Here is a 14,885-nt window from a genome sequence, read left to right as displayed (position 1 = left end):
AACATGTTTTTCATTTCTACATTCCTAAAAAGAAATTGGAGAAGGTAAAGCACTTTCTGTTGGAATCAAATGGAGTCTTTCAAAAAATTAGTTAACTTTGTTCTTGTTCACCTGGTGTTTGCGGGAATTAAGAAGTAATGTTTCCCTAATATTTTGAAGCTTGTCACTGTAGAAAACAGTTTTCAGTGGAGCAAATATCAGAAAGTCCTTTTTCCCTGATGGGACATCTTTTCTCCAAGTGCTCTCTATAAAAGCTATAGTTACCTCCTTGCTTTCGCCCTCCTTTCTTGGTGTTTCTTCAGTCACCAAGTAACTTCTTTGGTGCAAATTCATGAACTTAGTCTAAATGTACCAACTGGTTTTTTCTGAAGGTTTTCTGTTTTCCTTCTTTTTACTAGTTTTAACCTATGTTCTGAAGCGTAAGTTCCTTTTTCAGGTAAACCAGGCTTCACCAAGAAACAGGCAGATTTATTTTTTCCACCAGATTTTGCTGATGATTTCCCAGTGGCAATGCAGGTAATGAATAGAATCTCTATTCTTGTAGTCTCCAGTAGATGTTGTTGATTTGGTATTAACATATATACGTTTTTTTTTTCCAGATCTCACATAAGTATAGTTTGATATATGTGATCACGAAGCTCGGTCTGTTATTTGTATATGATCTTGAAACAGCAACAGCAGTGTACAGAAATAGAATTAGTCCAGATCCTATATTCTTGACCGCGGAGGCTTCAACAATTGGTGGATTTTATGCTATTAATAGGAGAGGACAGGTTTTATTGGCTACTGTTAATGAAGCAACCATTGTGCCGTTTGTCAGCTGTCAAGTAAGCACATCAGTATTTATTAGTTGGACCATTCAATCTTATGGCAGATGTTGAAATATTTTTTAGTATGTCGTGCTTGTTGCAGTTGAATAATCTGGAGCTTGCTGTTAGCCTTGCTAAAAGAGGAAATCTTCCAGGGGCAGAAAATTTGGTAAATCACAAGTTCCAGTTTTTTCCATGTAATTTCTTTATAATGTAAAAATTCACTTGTTACATACGTGCATATATCAGGGAGCTAATCTTTTTCGTCAGGGAATAGGCTTCCATGAGAATATGGGAGTAGGAAGGATAACAAAAATTGTAAAGAAAGAAAAATTAACCGTGGCTCTTGGTTTTATAAGTTCACTTATTTATAGGAGTTATGGGAAAAAGAGTAGATCTTGTCACCCTATAAAATTTGCAAAAAGAAACCTGTCCTATTCTTTAAATACGAATCTTATTAGTAAAATAACTTGTCTAACTTATGCTATACTCATATAGGGAATTGAGGACACTAATTGAACTCAAAATCTCACCTCTAGAGACTCCCCTAAAATTGTTACCAATAAATAGAAGATCAATGTTTGAAATGGGTGGCCCAGTCTGCAAGCTAACTGGTATGTGGACCAGCCCGTTTCGGGGTATGCAGATTTTAAGGTTATGTATTGATTGGTTCGGGTGATGTATCAGTTGATACGGGTAAATCGGGTCAAGTTTGACCCGAACGGTCAAATTGATCATTGGGGCTTCTTTTGGGGCTTTAAATACCCTCCTTCCTCCCTCTTTCACTCACTCTTAGTCACTTTTATTTCATCTCTCATTCTCACTCTTCCTCACACTCTCGCTTGTAATTAAAGTTCCTAATCAACAATTAGTGGTAATCAAGATATTGATTTGGATAAAAATGGGATTAGAACTCAGGATCTAGTGAAATTTCCCTCAAATTTGAAGGTATTTAGCTTCTTTTTGTTTTTATATCATTTCATATAATTAGAGGCATTACTAATGCATATTTACAAAGATTAAACGTGATTAAGTTTATTCTCTTGCCTTTGTCCCAGTTATGTTTATTGTCTTACATTTTGGCCCAAAATGGGGTATTCAAGGTTATTCATAGCCTTATGCATTTATTTATGCCTCATATACACTCTATTCTTAATTAAATATAATAAAATTACTATTCAATTAGGATAAGAAACCTAAAAAAGATTTTTTGTGAATTTTCAGTAATTTTTAACCTTTTCTCCAAAAACTGGTACATACCGGTGTACCAACATATGATATACCAGTTCCAATCAGCATGTACTAGTCTGCCCATGGACCGATACCACCAGTCAGCATGGCACGACAGTCCTTGTAGAAGATTTTAGTAACGTGTATTATTACACTGGAATTCCTTTGGCAGCCAAGTTTTAAAGCCTCCAGGATTGATGTAAATACATTCCTAATTAGTTTTGTGCACCATCAGGTTGTGCAGAGGTTCCAAGAATTGTTTTCCCAGACAAAATACAAGGAGGCTGCCGAACTAGCTGCTGAATCTCCACAAGACATCCTGAGAACTCCGGAGACTGTGGCAAAATTTCAAGTACTTGCATTCTGTTCTTTTATTCTTCTCTCTCTTTCTTTGGTTTTTTGCATTGAACTTGTATAGCCAGCCTATTTGTTATCATTTGAATTTTTTTATTTTCTACAGTTTAATAGAATCATTTGTCTATTTCTACTAATAGATACTCTTGACAAAGAAAAGTTATGTATTCACTCAGACCAGATCTTGAAATGCTTTACAGCTTGAGGCTTGGTGCACCATTTACTTGAGTGTCTTTATACACTGTGCAGAGTGTTCCTGTGCAAGCTGGACAGACACCTCCTCTTCTACAGTACTTTGGAACATTGTTAACCAGAGGAAAACTAAATGCCTTTGAGTCTTTGGAGTTATCTCGCCTTGTTGTAAATCAGAACAAAAAGAATCTATTGGAAAATTGGTTGGCTGAAGACAAGCTTGAGTGCAGCGAAGAACTGGGGGATCTTGTCAAGGTAGATATGTGACTTTCTATAGGGAAAGCTGTTTTTTCTGTTACTACTGTATCATAGATTCAGACACTATTGTTCTCTATTTTTCAACTTCGATCACCCTTCCACCTGTAGACTGTCGACAATGATCTAGCACTAAAAATCTATATAAAAGCAAGGGCTACCCCAAAAGTTGTTGCTGCTTTTGCTGAACGAAGAGAGTTTGACAAGATACTTATCTATTCAAAGCAGGTACTTTTTGGTAATTGTTTCAGAACATGTCTACTAAAGCACATGCTTGAATTTTTTTTGTTTTGTGGAATATCTGTGCATATCAGCAGCAAATGTTATGCATGTGCAACCACACAAACCAGAGCTCATGCGCCTGTAAGCCACACAACTTGTGAGGGTGGAGTAGAAGGGGAAGAGGGGAATTACAACATTCATATGCATTTTTAATTCTCTGCAGAAGAAAGCTTTTGTAAAATGGCCACCTGAAAGTGATGATCATACACTCCTGAATGCAGGTGGGATACGTGCCAGATTACCTTTTCCTTCTGCAAACAATTTTAAGGTCAGATCCTCAGGTAAGATTCTGTTCTTGGACTAATCAACTGTTGATGGTATTGAAGATACTCTTATAATTTATTGCTAATAGACCTTTGACCTCTGCATTATTTAGTATGATATATTATATTATTATTTGTCTTCTGAGTTGCTCCATAATCTACATGCACCATGGTTTTTTTTAAGCCTTAAATCCACTTATTCATTCTTGTCTAAATTTCCATTTTAGTCTTGACTTATTGACTTAGTGATACCTTTGCATTACAGGGAGCAGTTAATTTTGCTCTTATGATGTCTCAAATGGAGGGTGGCTGTCCAGTGGATTATAATACAATTACTGATATCTTTCTTCAGGTTTATATATTTTGTCGGGGTTCTTTGTCTTATTCTTCTGAAATACTTAACCAGTGTTTTAAAAAGTGCATAGCATGACATATTTTACTTGGTTAACTCTTTAGTTTATTTAGTAGATGCTAAAAATATGTTCTTTTTTTCTTGGTATAATTGTTTTTCTTTAGAGAAATATGATCCGAGAGGCAACCGCCTTTTTGTTAGATGTCTTAAAGCCAAATCTACCTGAGCATGCCTTTCTTCAAACTAAGGTGATGCTTTCATGGTTATGTTTGTTAAGTAGTCTTCTTGCTCATCTCAGTTATTTTCCTAATTATTGTCAGCATTGCAGGTTCTGGAGATCAATTTGGTGACATATCCTAATGTTGCAGATGCTATATTAGCTAATGGAATGTTTAGTCATTATGATCGTCCTCAAATAGCTCAGCTATGTGAAAAGGCTGGCCTATATATGCGAGCCCTTCAGGTTAAATGCTTCTCAGTAGTTATCTTGAACTGAGTTCTCTTCTTACAATTTATTAAACCAATTCTATTACAGCATTACACAGAGCTGCTTGATATTAAGCGTGTCATCGTGAATACCCATGCCATCGAGCCACAGGTGTGTGATCTATGGTTACATATATATATATATATATATATAGATTTATGGTTGGTATTAGAATAGATCTACTGGTTTTTAGGCACTTGTGGAGTTCTTTGGGACCCTTTCCAGAGAGTGGGCTTTAGAATGCATGAAGGACCTTTTGCTTGTGAATTTGAGAGCAAACCTTCAGATAATTGTTCAGGTATAACTTTATTTAGTTTTCTCACACTGTAGAATAATTTGATGATTGATCACTTAACTAATATCTACTTATGACGATCTTATGTTTTTTCAGACTGCCAAAGAATACTCTGAGCAGTTAGGTGTGGATGCTTGTATTAAACTATTTGAGCAATTTAAGTCCTATGAAGGTCTTTACTTCTTCTTAGGATCATACTTGAGTTCCAGGTACTTGGTTTGACATGCAATGTATTTAGATGGGAAGTTTAGTACTATGACTAGGTTGTTAACCTTTTTCTTTTCCACATATTTCTTTGTATTAATTGAAACAGTGAAGATCCAGATATACACTTTAAGTATATTGAGGCAGCAGCCAAAACTGGTCAAATAAAAGAAGTTGAACGTGTAACAAGAGAATCCAACTTCTATGATCCAGAGAAAACAAAGAATTTCCTGATGGAAGCCAAACTTCCTGATGCAAGGCCTTTGATAAATGTTTGCGACCGTTTTGGTTTTGTTCCTGATTTAACTCACTTTTTGTACACAAACAATATGCTTCGATATATTGAAGGTTATGTCCAGAAAGTAAGATGATCTTTTCACCATTTTGCCATTTTTATTTTCTGCAGTACTGTTTACACTCATTATATAGCCACTTGGGACAAAAAAAGATTGCTGTGGTCATGGCTAGTTCACTGGAACTATCAGATCTCATAGATTAACAGTTTGCTGTGTTAATCTATTATAGGTGAACCCAGGTAATGCACCTTTAGTGGTGGGACAGCTGCTAGATGATGAGTGTCCTGAAGATTTTATAAAAGGTCTGATTCTTTCTGTCCGTTCTCTCCTTCCAGTTGAGTCTCTTGTGGTTGAATGTGAGAAGAGGTATGTGACATCTCATGCTTTACTTATTGAAATAAACTCTCTTAACTAATATCTTTGGTGTTTGCTGCATTATGGCCTGACAGGAACCGTCTGCGGCTACTCACACAATTTCTGGAACATCTTGTGAGTGAAGGAAGCCAAGATGCACATGTTCACAATGCTCTAGGAATGATTATCATAGACAGTAATAATAACCCAGAGCATTTTCTGACTACAAATCCGTATTATGATTCACGTGTAGTGGGTAAATATTGTGAAAAGCGGGACCCCACGCTTGCAGTTGTTGCATACAGACGAGGTCAATGTGATGATGAACTAATAAATGTCACTAATAAAAATTCATTGTTCAAGTTACAGGCTAGGTATCGTTCTTTTTTCTTTCAACTTATTTGTACTAGAAGCATCTATCTTTATCTTCTTTTTTATCATTATGGTCCGTCTTAATTGATTTGTTATCTTTCTTTTGTGACAGATATGTTGTTGAAAGAATGGATGCTGATCTATGGGAGAAAGTTCTTGTTCCTGAAAATGAATACAGAAGGCAGCTTATTGATCAGGTTGTTTCTACTGCATTGCCTGAAAGCAAGAACCCGGAGCAAGTCTCTGCAGCTGTTAAGGCTTTCATGACTGCTGATCTTCCTCATGAACTGATCGAATTACTTGAAAAGATTGTGCTCCAGAATTCAGCCTTTAGTGGGAATTTCAATCTGCAAAACCTTTTGATCTTAACTTCCATCAAAGCAGATCCATCTAGGGTCATGGATTACATAAATAGATTGGACAACTTTGATGGCCCTGCAGTGGGTGAGGTGGCAATTGAAGCTCAACTGTTCGAGGAAGCCTTTGCCATTTTTAAAAAATTCAACTTAAATGTGCAGGCTGTTAATGTCCTCCTGGACAACATCCAAAGCATAGAGCGGGCTGTAGAATTTGCATTCCATGTAGAAGAAGATTCTGTATGGAGTCAGGTGGGCAAAGCTCAATTACGGGAAGGGTTAGTAAGTGAAGCAATTGAGTCATTTATTCGAGCGGATGATGCTACTCAGTTCCTAGATGTTATTCGGGCTGCAGAAGATTCAAACATTTACCATGACTTGGTGAAATACTTATTGATGGTAAGGCAAACGGTCAAGGAACCAAAAGTGGATAGTGAACTCATATATGCTTATGCAAAGATTGATAGGCTGGGTGAAATTGAGGAATTCATTCTGATGCCCAACGTTGCTAATCTCCAAAATGTTGGAGATCACTTGTTTGATGATGCCCTTTATGAAGCTGCCAAGATCATATTTACTTTCATTTCCAACTGGGCAAAGCTAGCTAGTACGTTGGTCAAGCTCAGACAGTTCCAGGGTGCAGTGGATGCTGCTCGAAAAGCAAATAGCTCAAAGACATGGAAGGAAGTCTGTTTTGCTTGTGTTGATGCTGAGGAATTCCGCTTGGCACAAATTTGTGGTTTAAATATCATCATCCAGGTAATATGAATTTATAGTAAAAACCTTTTCTCAATCTAGTTTCTTGTCACTACTATGTTATCTAGGGACCTCATCCTCCCTACTGGATCCTAATCACTAAAATTTTCACTTCAGGTGGATGACTTGGAAGAGGTCAGTGATTATTATCAGAACAGAGGCTGCTTTAATGAGTTAATTTCTCTCATGGAAAGTGGCCTTGGATTGGAACGCGCACACATGGGTATTTTCACGGAGTTAGGAGTCTTGTATGCTAGATATCGACCAGAGAAACTTATGGAGCACATTAAACTTTTTTTGACTCGCCTTAATATTCCCAAGCTTATCCGTGTTTGTGATGAGCAACAGCATTGGCAGGAGCTTACCTATCTGTATATTCAGTATGATGAGTTTGACAATGCCGCCACAACTATTATGAACCATTCTCCAGATGCATGGGATCACATGCAATTTAAAGATGTAGTTATTAAAGTTGCAAATGTTGAGCTCTATTACAAGGCAGTGCATTTCTACCTGCAAGAACATCCAGACCTGATTAATGATCTTTTGCATGTACTTGCTCTTCGTGTGGACCACACTCGTGTTGTAGATATTATGCGGAAGGTGTAAATCTGTACTCATAATTTACTTTCACCATCGTAACTTTCATAGTGAAGGGTATATACGGCTACTGTATGGTTAAAGTTAGGTTATCTGGATAACTAAACCCTTGCATGTACCAGGCTGGTCACTTGCATCTTGTCAAGCCATACATGGTTGCAGTTCAAAGTAACAATGTAGCTGCAGTTAACGAGGCACTAAATGAAATTTATGTCGAGGAGGAGGACTATGACAGGCTACGGGAATCAGTTGATACGCATGACAACTTTGATCAGATAGGCCTCGCCCAGAGGGTAAATTTGTCCTACTCTTTTACTTTGAATTGCAATACTATGGTGCAGTCTTGAGTCCTTATGAGTATTTTACGAACTAGATTGAAAAGCATGAGCTTCTTGAGATGAGACGTATCGCTGCATATATCTACAAGAAAGCAGGAAGATGGAAGCAATCCATTGCACTATTGAAGAAGGACAACCTATACAAAGATGCAATGGAGACATGTTCACAGTCTGGTGATCGTGAACTTTCTAAAGAGCTGCTTGTTTATTTTATCGAAAAGGTACTGGGCTTGATAACTAGCACCTATTTGTCAACCTTTGGATGTGCTGATATTTTTTACTGTTCTGTACTCATTGTCATATATGGAAGGAATTCTCTTCATTTCCTCAGCTATATTCAAATTTTGTTCCTCAATCATCTTATTCGGTTCTTGCCAAATTGAAGCTACCTTTTTATTTGGATTTATTTATTTTTTTGTTGATTATATTGTTGAATTTGATGACTTTGTAGTTGGTTATTTGAAAGAAACCTCCTCTAATCAGATATCAAAATAGTTATGTTACTTCATGTTCACTTATTGTGGATACCATGTTATATGAATGGTTTTCATGTCAATAAAGAAAGGAGTCTGTTATGTGCTGCCATTTGATGCGTGGCATCAAGTTGCTTCATTGCAGTCTTCGGTGTCAAGAGTTACAGAAACAACCTATATATCTACATGCAATGGGATGATTGCGTATGTTTGTCACTCCCCACATTCTGGATTGGCTGAAGCCTGTAAACTGAGTGCCTTGTACTTTTCCTACCAGCATTGTCCTTACCCTTTTAAATCATACATGTGACAGTTCGATTTGGGAGTAGAATGGTTGTAGAACCAGAACCTATGCAAAACAGGGATTATTTTCATAATTTAGTCCAGTGTGTTGACCAATGACTAAGTGGGTAAGAAAGAAATTTTTTTTTTTCAATAATGTCATTGCAGGAACCAGAGACCAAATCGTCATCTTCAGATGTGCTATTCAGTTGAAATAATATACGGAAGCATAATGTAATGTGAAACAAATGAATGATGTTCTCATATGTTTAATTAAGCTGGTATACAAAGTTGATGTCGGCTGGTTCTGTAATTATAACAGTTGCTTGCATTATGTTTAATAATTCGTGATTACAAGAATCCCTGATTGCTTGTCGCCATTTAGTGGTTCTTTCGTATCCTTGTTTTCACTGTTCAGTCTAAACTGTTATTTGCCATGATCTCTGGGGGCCGGTAGTGTTAGGGTAAGAAGAGCAAGTTCTAGATATTATATTAATCATAAACAAATTCAAATGCCTTTATTTCCTCTGTAGGATTAATGTTATCATTTCAACATTAGACATAACTAAATGCTGTAATTAGAATTAGAAAAACAAGCTTTTCCCTTATCCATTCACTTATAATTGTGCTTGGATTATATCTGTGCACTCTCTTCCATTTGCTATTAACTGTGCATCGATGGTATCCTGATGATTTCTTGGTTATTTATGGCAGGGAAAGAAGGAATGCTTTTCTTCATGTCTTTTTATTTGTTATGACTTGATCCGTCCTGATGTTGCCCTTGAGCTTGCCTGGATGAACAATATGCTGGATTTTGCTTTTCCATACCTCTTGCAGGTGATTGCTGTATATCCTTGTGGATGCAGTTGGGTTGTTTTTCGAACCTCAGTAACTTATGTACATATCTTTCTGAATCCTGTCAACTCTGATGTGATTGTTGCATATCTACAGTTTATTCGTGAGTATACTAGCAAGGTTGATGAGCTTATTAAAGATAAGATTGAAGCACAGAATGAAGTGAAAGTTAAAGAAAAAGAGGAAAAGGATTTGGTTACTCAGCAGGCATGTTTGGTGCATTCTTGACGATCTTTATTCTGTAATTTATTTTGTCTTTATTTTTTCTGTTGCCTAGCAATGATATTCATCTCTCATTTGCAGAATATGTATGCACAGTTGCTACCCCTTGCATTGCCAGCTCCACCAATACCTGGTGTGGGTGCTACTGGCATGGGTGGACCTTATCCAGCTCCACCACCTATGGCTGGTATGGGGATGCCCCCGGTGCCGCCATTTGGTATGCCCCCAATGGGAACGTACTGAAAGAACATTGTAGGAGAGTGTTTACCAGGAAGAATCCAGGGTATGTTGGGCACATATCTTCATAATGCCATTATCTTGTCAATCTCTTTGTTTATTCCAGGCATTTTGTGATTATGTGGAGCTCCGCATTAAGTTTCTGTATGAATTATGCTTTAGAGAACAGAGGATGGACGGTAGCTGGATGGCATAAGTATAGGTTTTCATGTTATTTAGCATTTCTAGGCTTCCTTTGTGTACATAATAAGTGAAATAGCAGTTGTACCCTTTTATCGCAGGTTGAATTTCTTGAGGTTGTATGAGATAGCTCGTCTGTATATCTTTCATGGATCTTGTAAGGTGCCTATGAAATAACGTTCTGACTGGTGCTCATCTGCAAGTAGTTTATAGCAAATAGACTTCTCTGGACTCTCATTCACTGTTTGCGTATAAATTTGAGCCAGTATTTGAGGAATGTGTGATTTTAATATCGGAGTGGAGCCATGGATTTGGTTTCATGGCTCGATGTGTCACATATCCTCGTATGTTCATCGTGGAGTTGATCATTTTAAGGTTATTCTTTTGTCACGATGGACCAACTCTATATGGTGCAACATGGGAAATCGGTCTGATCCTCTTGATTTTTTGCTTACTTCAGTCGTTGTTTGGACAAAAATTTGAATATAATCATTCTTCGGTAAAAAGCTGTCTTTGTTTCTTGATCAGTATCATCTCTTGCATGTGTATTGAGTTTTGGCATGTCATCATTCATATCATGCAGCATATGATTTTGTCCATTATCAAGTTTGACTTAGCATCTTAAATTTATCGTCGAGACTTGGTTGCTATCAAGAGTGAGTCCTCTCTGCACAAAGGGAAGATTAATTAGCTAGAGCTGGAATTTGATGTTGAGGTTATCATTAACATGATAAACCAAAAGCACTGAGTTTCCTCTGGATGTTACAGTTTTTCACAGATATTTTTAAGATTATTGTTGTGCCACAAACTATGGTTAGATCCTCTTGAGTTCAATTTTGTGTAGAGGAATGACTAGTCTTGTTTTATTGTTTTGTTTTAATGCAAGGACAACTTAATCAGAGAAAGTTTCACTATTGATCTTTTATTGGGTGGTGTCTTTGTATTAAAAAACAAAAGAAGACTAGAGATGTTCATAGAAACGTCCTCACTTTTTATATTAAATGACTTGGGACTAAGGTTGAATTTATGGCTTGCTTGGTTCTATTCAGTTGAATCGATCTGCTCTAGTTCAATAAATTTCTCGATTCTCTCTTATATTTCCTAAATTACTTTGTGTTGATCTCTTCTTCAACGAAACAAGAGGGTTGCTCTTCTGTGGACAAATCAAACAACAAGTTTTTGCCAATAAACAATATACTGGAAAGATGATAAAAAAATATTTGGAGTAGATGTTTCATGTAAAAGAACATATTTCTGCTTTGAAATCACATCCTATGAAGTTGGTGGACTTCAATGGATCATACATCAGGGTAATAATACTTTATTATTCATGAGTTTAAAGTGTTTGGCTATCAAAGGAATGAATGTTTGTTTGATTACTATAGTGAAGCACATGTCGGTTTTTTTTTTTTTTTTTTTGAGTCGAGAAAATAAATTGTCTGTTAATGAGTTTTTATGCATTATCAATGATAAAAATCTTGAAATTATTACAGCAATAAAAGATATGTTTCTAGATGCACATCATTGTTACTATATGATTCATCTTCACGAGAATTTATTAAGTGACATATGGAGCGATTAAACTTTTTTGGTCTACTATAAGAGCACCGATTCAAGTTGAATGAATGTATGTAAAAATTAATTATTAAATTATATTAAAAGCTATCATTGGATTTCTATATACATATATATATATTTTAACAATGTATGCGACATTAAAAATAAAAAACTCTAAAAGCATGAATTTATTATCGAAAGATGTCCGTCGATTTTTAGAACATTATCGAGTGGTCTTAGTTTCCTTGTCATACTACCAATGCTATTACTATTATATTGACACCCTTGATTGAGAAAGAAATTTGTAGGTCTAAACTTAAGCCTTGTATCTATGTTGTTCACCTTCATTCAAGTAATATATTTTAAGTTCAAACATCTATAGAGATAGTTATAATAAATACAAAAGGAAAATATATTCATGTTAGTATTTTGATATATTTGATATTTCATGCTCTCATGAATAGCGGGTTTATGAATTTTAATTTATATTAGTTTTATGAAGATTTTTTTGGTTGAATATTTATAGAATACTTAGGATGACAACATCTTCAAATAAGAAGCAAGCAATATTTGATTAAAATAATTTTATAAAACCTACCAAAAAAATGTCAAATTTGATAATTAATCATCCTAAAATAATAAAAAAAATTAAAAAAAATACTATAAATCTGGTTAGAAATATGTATTAGGAAAGTTATGGAACTTTGAGATAGTTTGGTGGTAATGTTGGGAAGAAACCTGTTAATGCGGAATAATTATTTTCCCTCTTTGTGTATCAAAATAGGTTCCTCATCAAAATATCAACTTGATATCAAAATGCTAATATCAATCAGCACAGCATAAACAATAGAGCAATAAATCAATCACACAGTGAGACCAAATCTTTTTAACGTGGAAAACCCAATGTGGGAAAAACCACATGACCGCAGTCCACCTCAAACTTCCACTATCAATAATAATGATAACAGGTTTACAGTAGGTCTTCTCTAGAATAACTAGAGGATCAGAATAACATCAAGATCATATATCTTGGCTCAAGAATAACATATCTTCATCACATAGGATGGATCTCCTCAAAAGAGAATTCTAGGTCTCACGGAGTGGATATCGTAGGAAAGTATCTTAGAGAGGGTAAACTGTAGATCAACACCGTTAGGATTGTAGAGTTTGCTGCAAGGATTCTCCACATAAAATTTGGGCCGAAACTGACAACGTTTGGCTACCGATCGTCAAGCAGAAAACTCAGAAACCTAATCTTTCTCTATCTATTTCTCTCTTTTCTTGCACGCGGCCGCTCACTGTGCATGCTGCCCTCTCACTCAATTTTGCCCTTTCTCTCTTGATTTCTTTGATTTGGGCTGATGGCCCAAATTTGTCCAAGCCCACATATGGGCTGGACCCAACAATTCTCCCCCTCCAGCTCATATGGTGGGCTGTACTAAGCTCGCTCTTCGCCTACATGCTTCAAGCTTCTCCTTAGGCAAAGACTTTGTCAACATATCTGAACCATTATCATTGGTATGCACTTTTTCCAACTGTAATTCTTTCATCTCAAGCACATCACGAATCCAGTGATATCTCACATCAATATGCTTGGATCTAGAATGGTATGTTGAATTCTTGGAGAGGTGAATGGCGCTCTGACTGTCACAGTAAACAGTATATACTTCCTGTTTCAAGCCCAATTCCTGTAGAAACTTTTTCATCCATAAAGTTTCCTTACAGGCTTTAGTAACTGCTATGTATTCTGCTTCTGTGGTTGATAGAGCAACACACTTCTGTAACTTAGACTGTCAAGAGACTGCTCCTCCTGCAAATGTCATCAAGAATCCTGAAGTGGACTTCCTGGAATCAGTATCACCTGCCATGTCTGCATCTGTGTAGCCTTCTAACACAAGTTCATCACTGGCAAAACATAAACACAACCTGGAAGTACCTCTTAGATATCTTAATATCCATTTCACTGCTGCCCAATGTTCCTTTCCAGGATTAGAGAGAAATCGGCTAACAACTCCAACTGCATGAGCTATATCTGGCCTAGTACAAACCATAGCATACATCAAACTGCCTACTGCAGATGAGTAAGGCACTTTGAACATTTCTTCTTTTTCTTTCTCACTTGTAGGACATTGTTTCGAACTCAGTTTGAAATGACCTGCAAGTGGAGAACAAACTGCTTTGGCTTTACTCATATTGAATCTTTCAAGAACCTTTTCAATGTAAGTCTCCTGAGATAGCCAAATCTTCCTTTTCTTCCTATCACGAAGAATCTTCATGCCAAGTATTTGTTTCACCGATCCTAAGTCTTTCATGGCAAAAGACTTACTTAGCTCTCTTTTAAACTTTCCAATTTTTCCAACATCATGGCCAACAATCAGCATATCATCAACATATAGCAGTAAAATAATAAAATCATCATCTGAAAATTTCTTCATAAACACACAATGATTAGATGTGGTTCTATCATACCCTTGGCTCATCATAAATGAATCAAACTTCTTGTACCATTGTCTAGGTGCCTGTTTCAATCCATATAAGCTTTTCCTAAGCTTACATACCAGATTTTCTTTTCCCTTGACTTTGAAACCTTCTGGTTGCTCCATGTAAATTTCTTCTTCTAAGTCACCATGAAGAAATGCTGTTTTTATATCAAGTTGCTCAACTTCTAAATTCAAACGGGCAGCCAAACCAAGAACAACTCGGATAGAGGACATTTTTACAACCGGAGAAAATATTTCTTCAAAGTCAATACCTTTCTTCTGACTGAATCCTTTCACAACTAGTCGTGCCTTGTATCTTTGTTGTGAGCTATTATTTTCAGTCTTCAATTTATAAACCCACTTATTCTTGAGAGCTTTCTTCTCTTTCGTCAGCTTTACCAAGTCATAGGTGTGGTTCTCAAGCAAGGATCTCATATCTTCTTGCATGGCTTTAACCCACTCACTCTTATTCTCATGTAGAATAGCTTCTTGGTAAGTTTCTGGCTCTCCCCCGTCAGTAAGCATAACATACTCATGTGGAGGATATTTAGTAGAGGGTTGTCGCTCTCTAGTGGATCTTCTCAATGAAATCTCAACTGGTGGTGGAGGTAGCTGTTCAGTTGGTTCAGAATCATCAACTGTAGGTGTATCATCACTAGTATTCTCACCACAATCTTCTTGTTCATCTCCCCCATGATCATCATGAACTACAGGTGAAGGAACTGGACCCAAACTCCAAGGAATATAAACAGAGGTTTCTGGCTTCTCAACATTATCACCATCATCAAACAATTGGTCTTCAAG

General features: G+C 36.5%; 1 protein-coding gene across 1 annotated transcript in view; it reads left to right on the top strand.

Annotated features, from left to right (window-relative positions):
* LOC135636219 (clathrin heavy chain 1-like) overlaps window positions 1–10,281 on the top strand; it is a 32,618-nt gene extending 22,337 nt beyond the window's left edge. Inside the window, exons 8-30 of the mRNA XM_065147849.1 lie at window positions 437–516; window positions 600–827; window positions 913–978; window positions 2,275–2,391; window positions 2,643–2,840; window positions 2,952–3,068; window positions 3,344–3,403; window positions 3,651–3,737; window positions 3,902–3,985; window positions 4,066–4,200; window positions 4,273–4,335; window positions 4,418–4,522; window positions 4,616–4,728; window positions 4,833–5,085; window positions 5,249–5,385; window positions 5,469–5,747; window positions 5,858–6,860; window positions 6,975–7,460; window positions 7,580–7,750; window positions 7,831–8,016; window positions 9,265–9,387; window positions 9,502–9,612; window positions 9,709–10,281. Coding sequence (XP_065003921.1) covers window positions 437–516; window positions 600–827; window positions 913–978; window positions 2,275–2,391; window positions 2,643–2,840; window positions 2,952–3,068; window positions 3,344–3,403; window positions 3,651–3,737; window positions 3,902–3,985; window positions 4,066–4,200; window positions 4,273–4,335; window positions 4,418–4,522; window positions 4,616–4,728; window positions 4,833–5,085; window positions 5,249–5,385; window positions 5,469–5,747; window positions 5,858–6,860; window positions 6,975–7,460; window positions 7,580–7,750; window positions 7,831–8,016; window positions 9,265–9,387; window positions 9,502–9,612; window positions 9,709–9,870 — 4,364 coding nt within the window. The 3' untranslated portion in view covers window positions 9,871–10,281. The remainder of the gene's footprint in view (window positions 1–436; window positions 517–599; window positions 828–912; window positions 979–2,274; window positions 2,392–2,642; window positions 2,841–2,951; window positions 3,069–3,343; window positions 3,404–3,650; window positions 3,738–3,901; window positions 3,986–4,065; window positions 4,201–4,272; window positions 4,336–4,417; window positions 4,523–4,615; window positions 4,729–4,832; window positions 5,086–5,248; window positions 5,386–5,468; window positions 5,748–5,857; window positions 6,861–6,974; window positions 7,461–7,579; window positions 7,751–7,830; window positions 8,017–9,264; window positions 9,388–9,501; window positions 9,613–9,708) is intronic.
* Window positions 10,282–14,885: the final 4,604 nt, after the last annotated feature.

Source organism: Musa acuminata, chromosome BXJ3-4, assembly GCF_036884655.1.
Source record: "Musa acuminata AAA Group cultivar baxijiao chromosome BXJ3-4, Cavendish_Baxijiao_AAA, whole genome shotgun sequence".
In the NCBI taxonomy this organism is placed as follows: Eukaryota; Viridiplantae; Streptophyta; class Magnoliopsida; order Zingiberales; family Musaceae; genus Musa; species Musa acuminata.
This window is presented reverse-complemented; position numbering and strand designations above follow the sequence as displayed.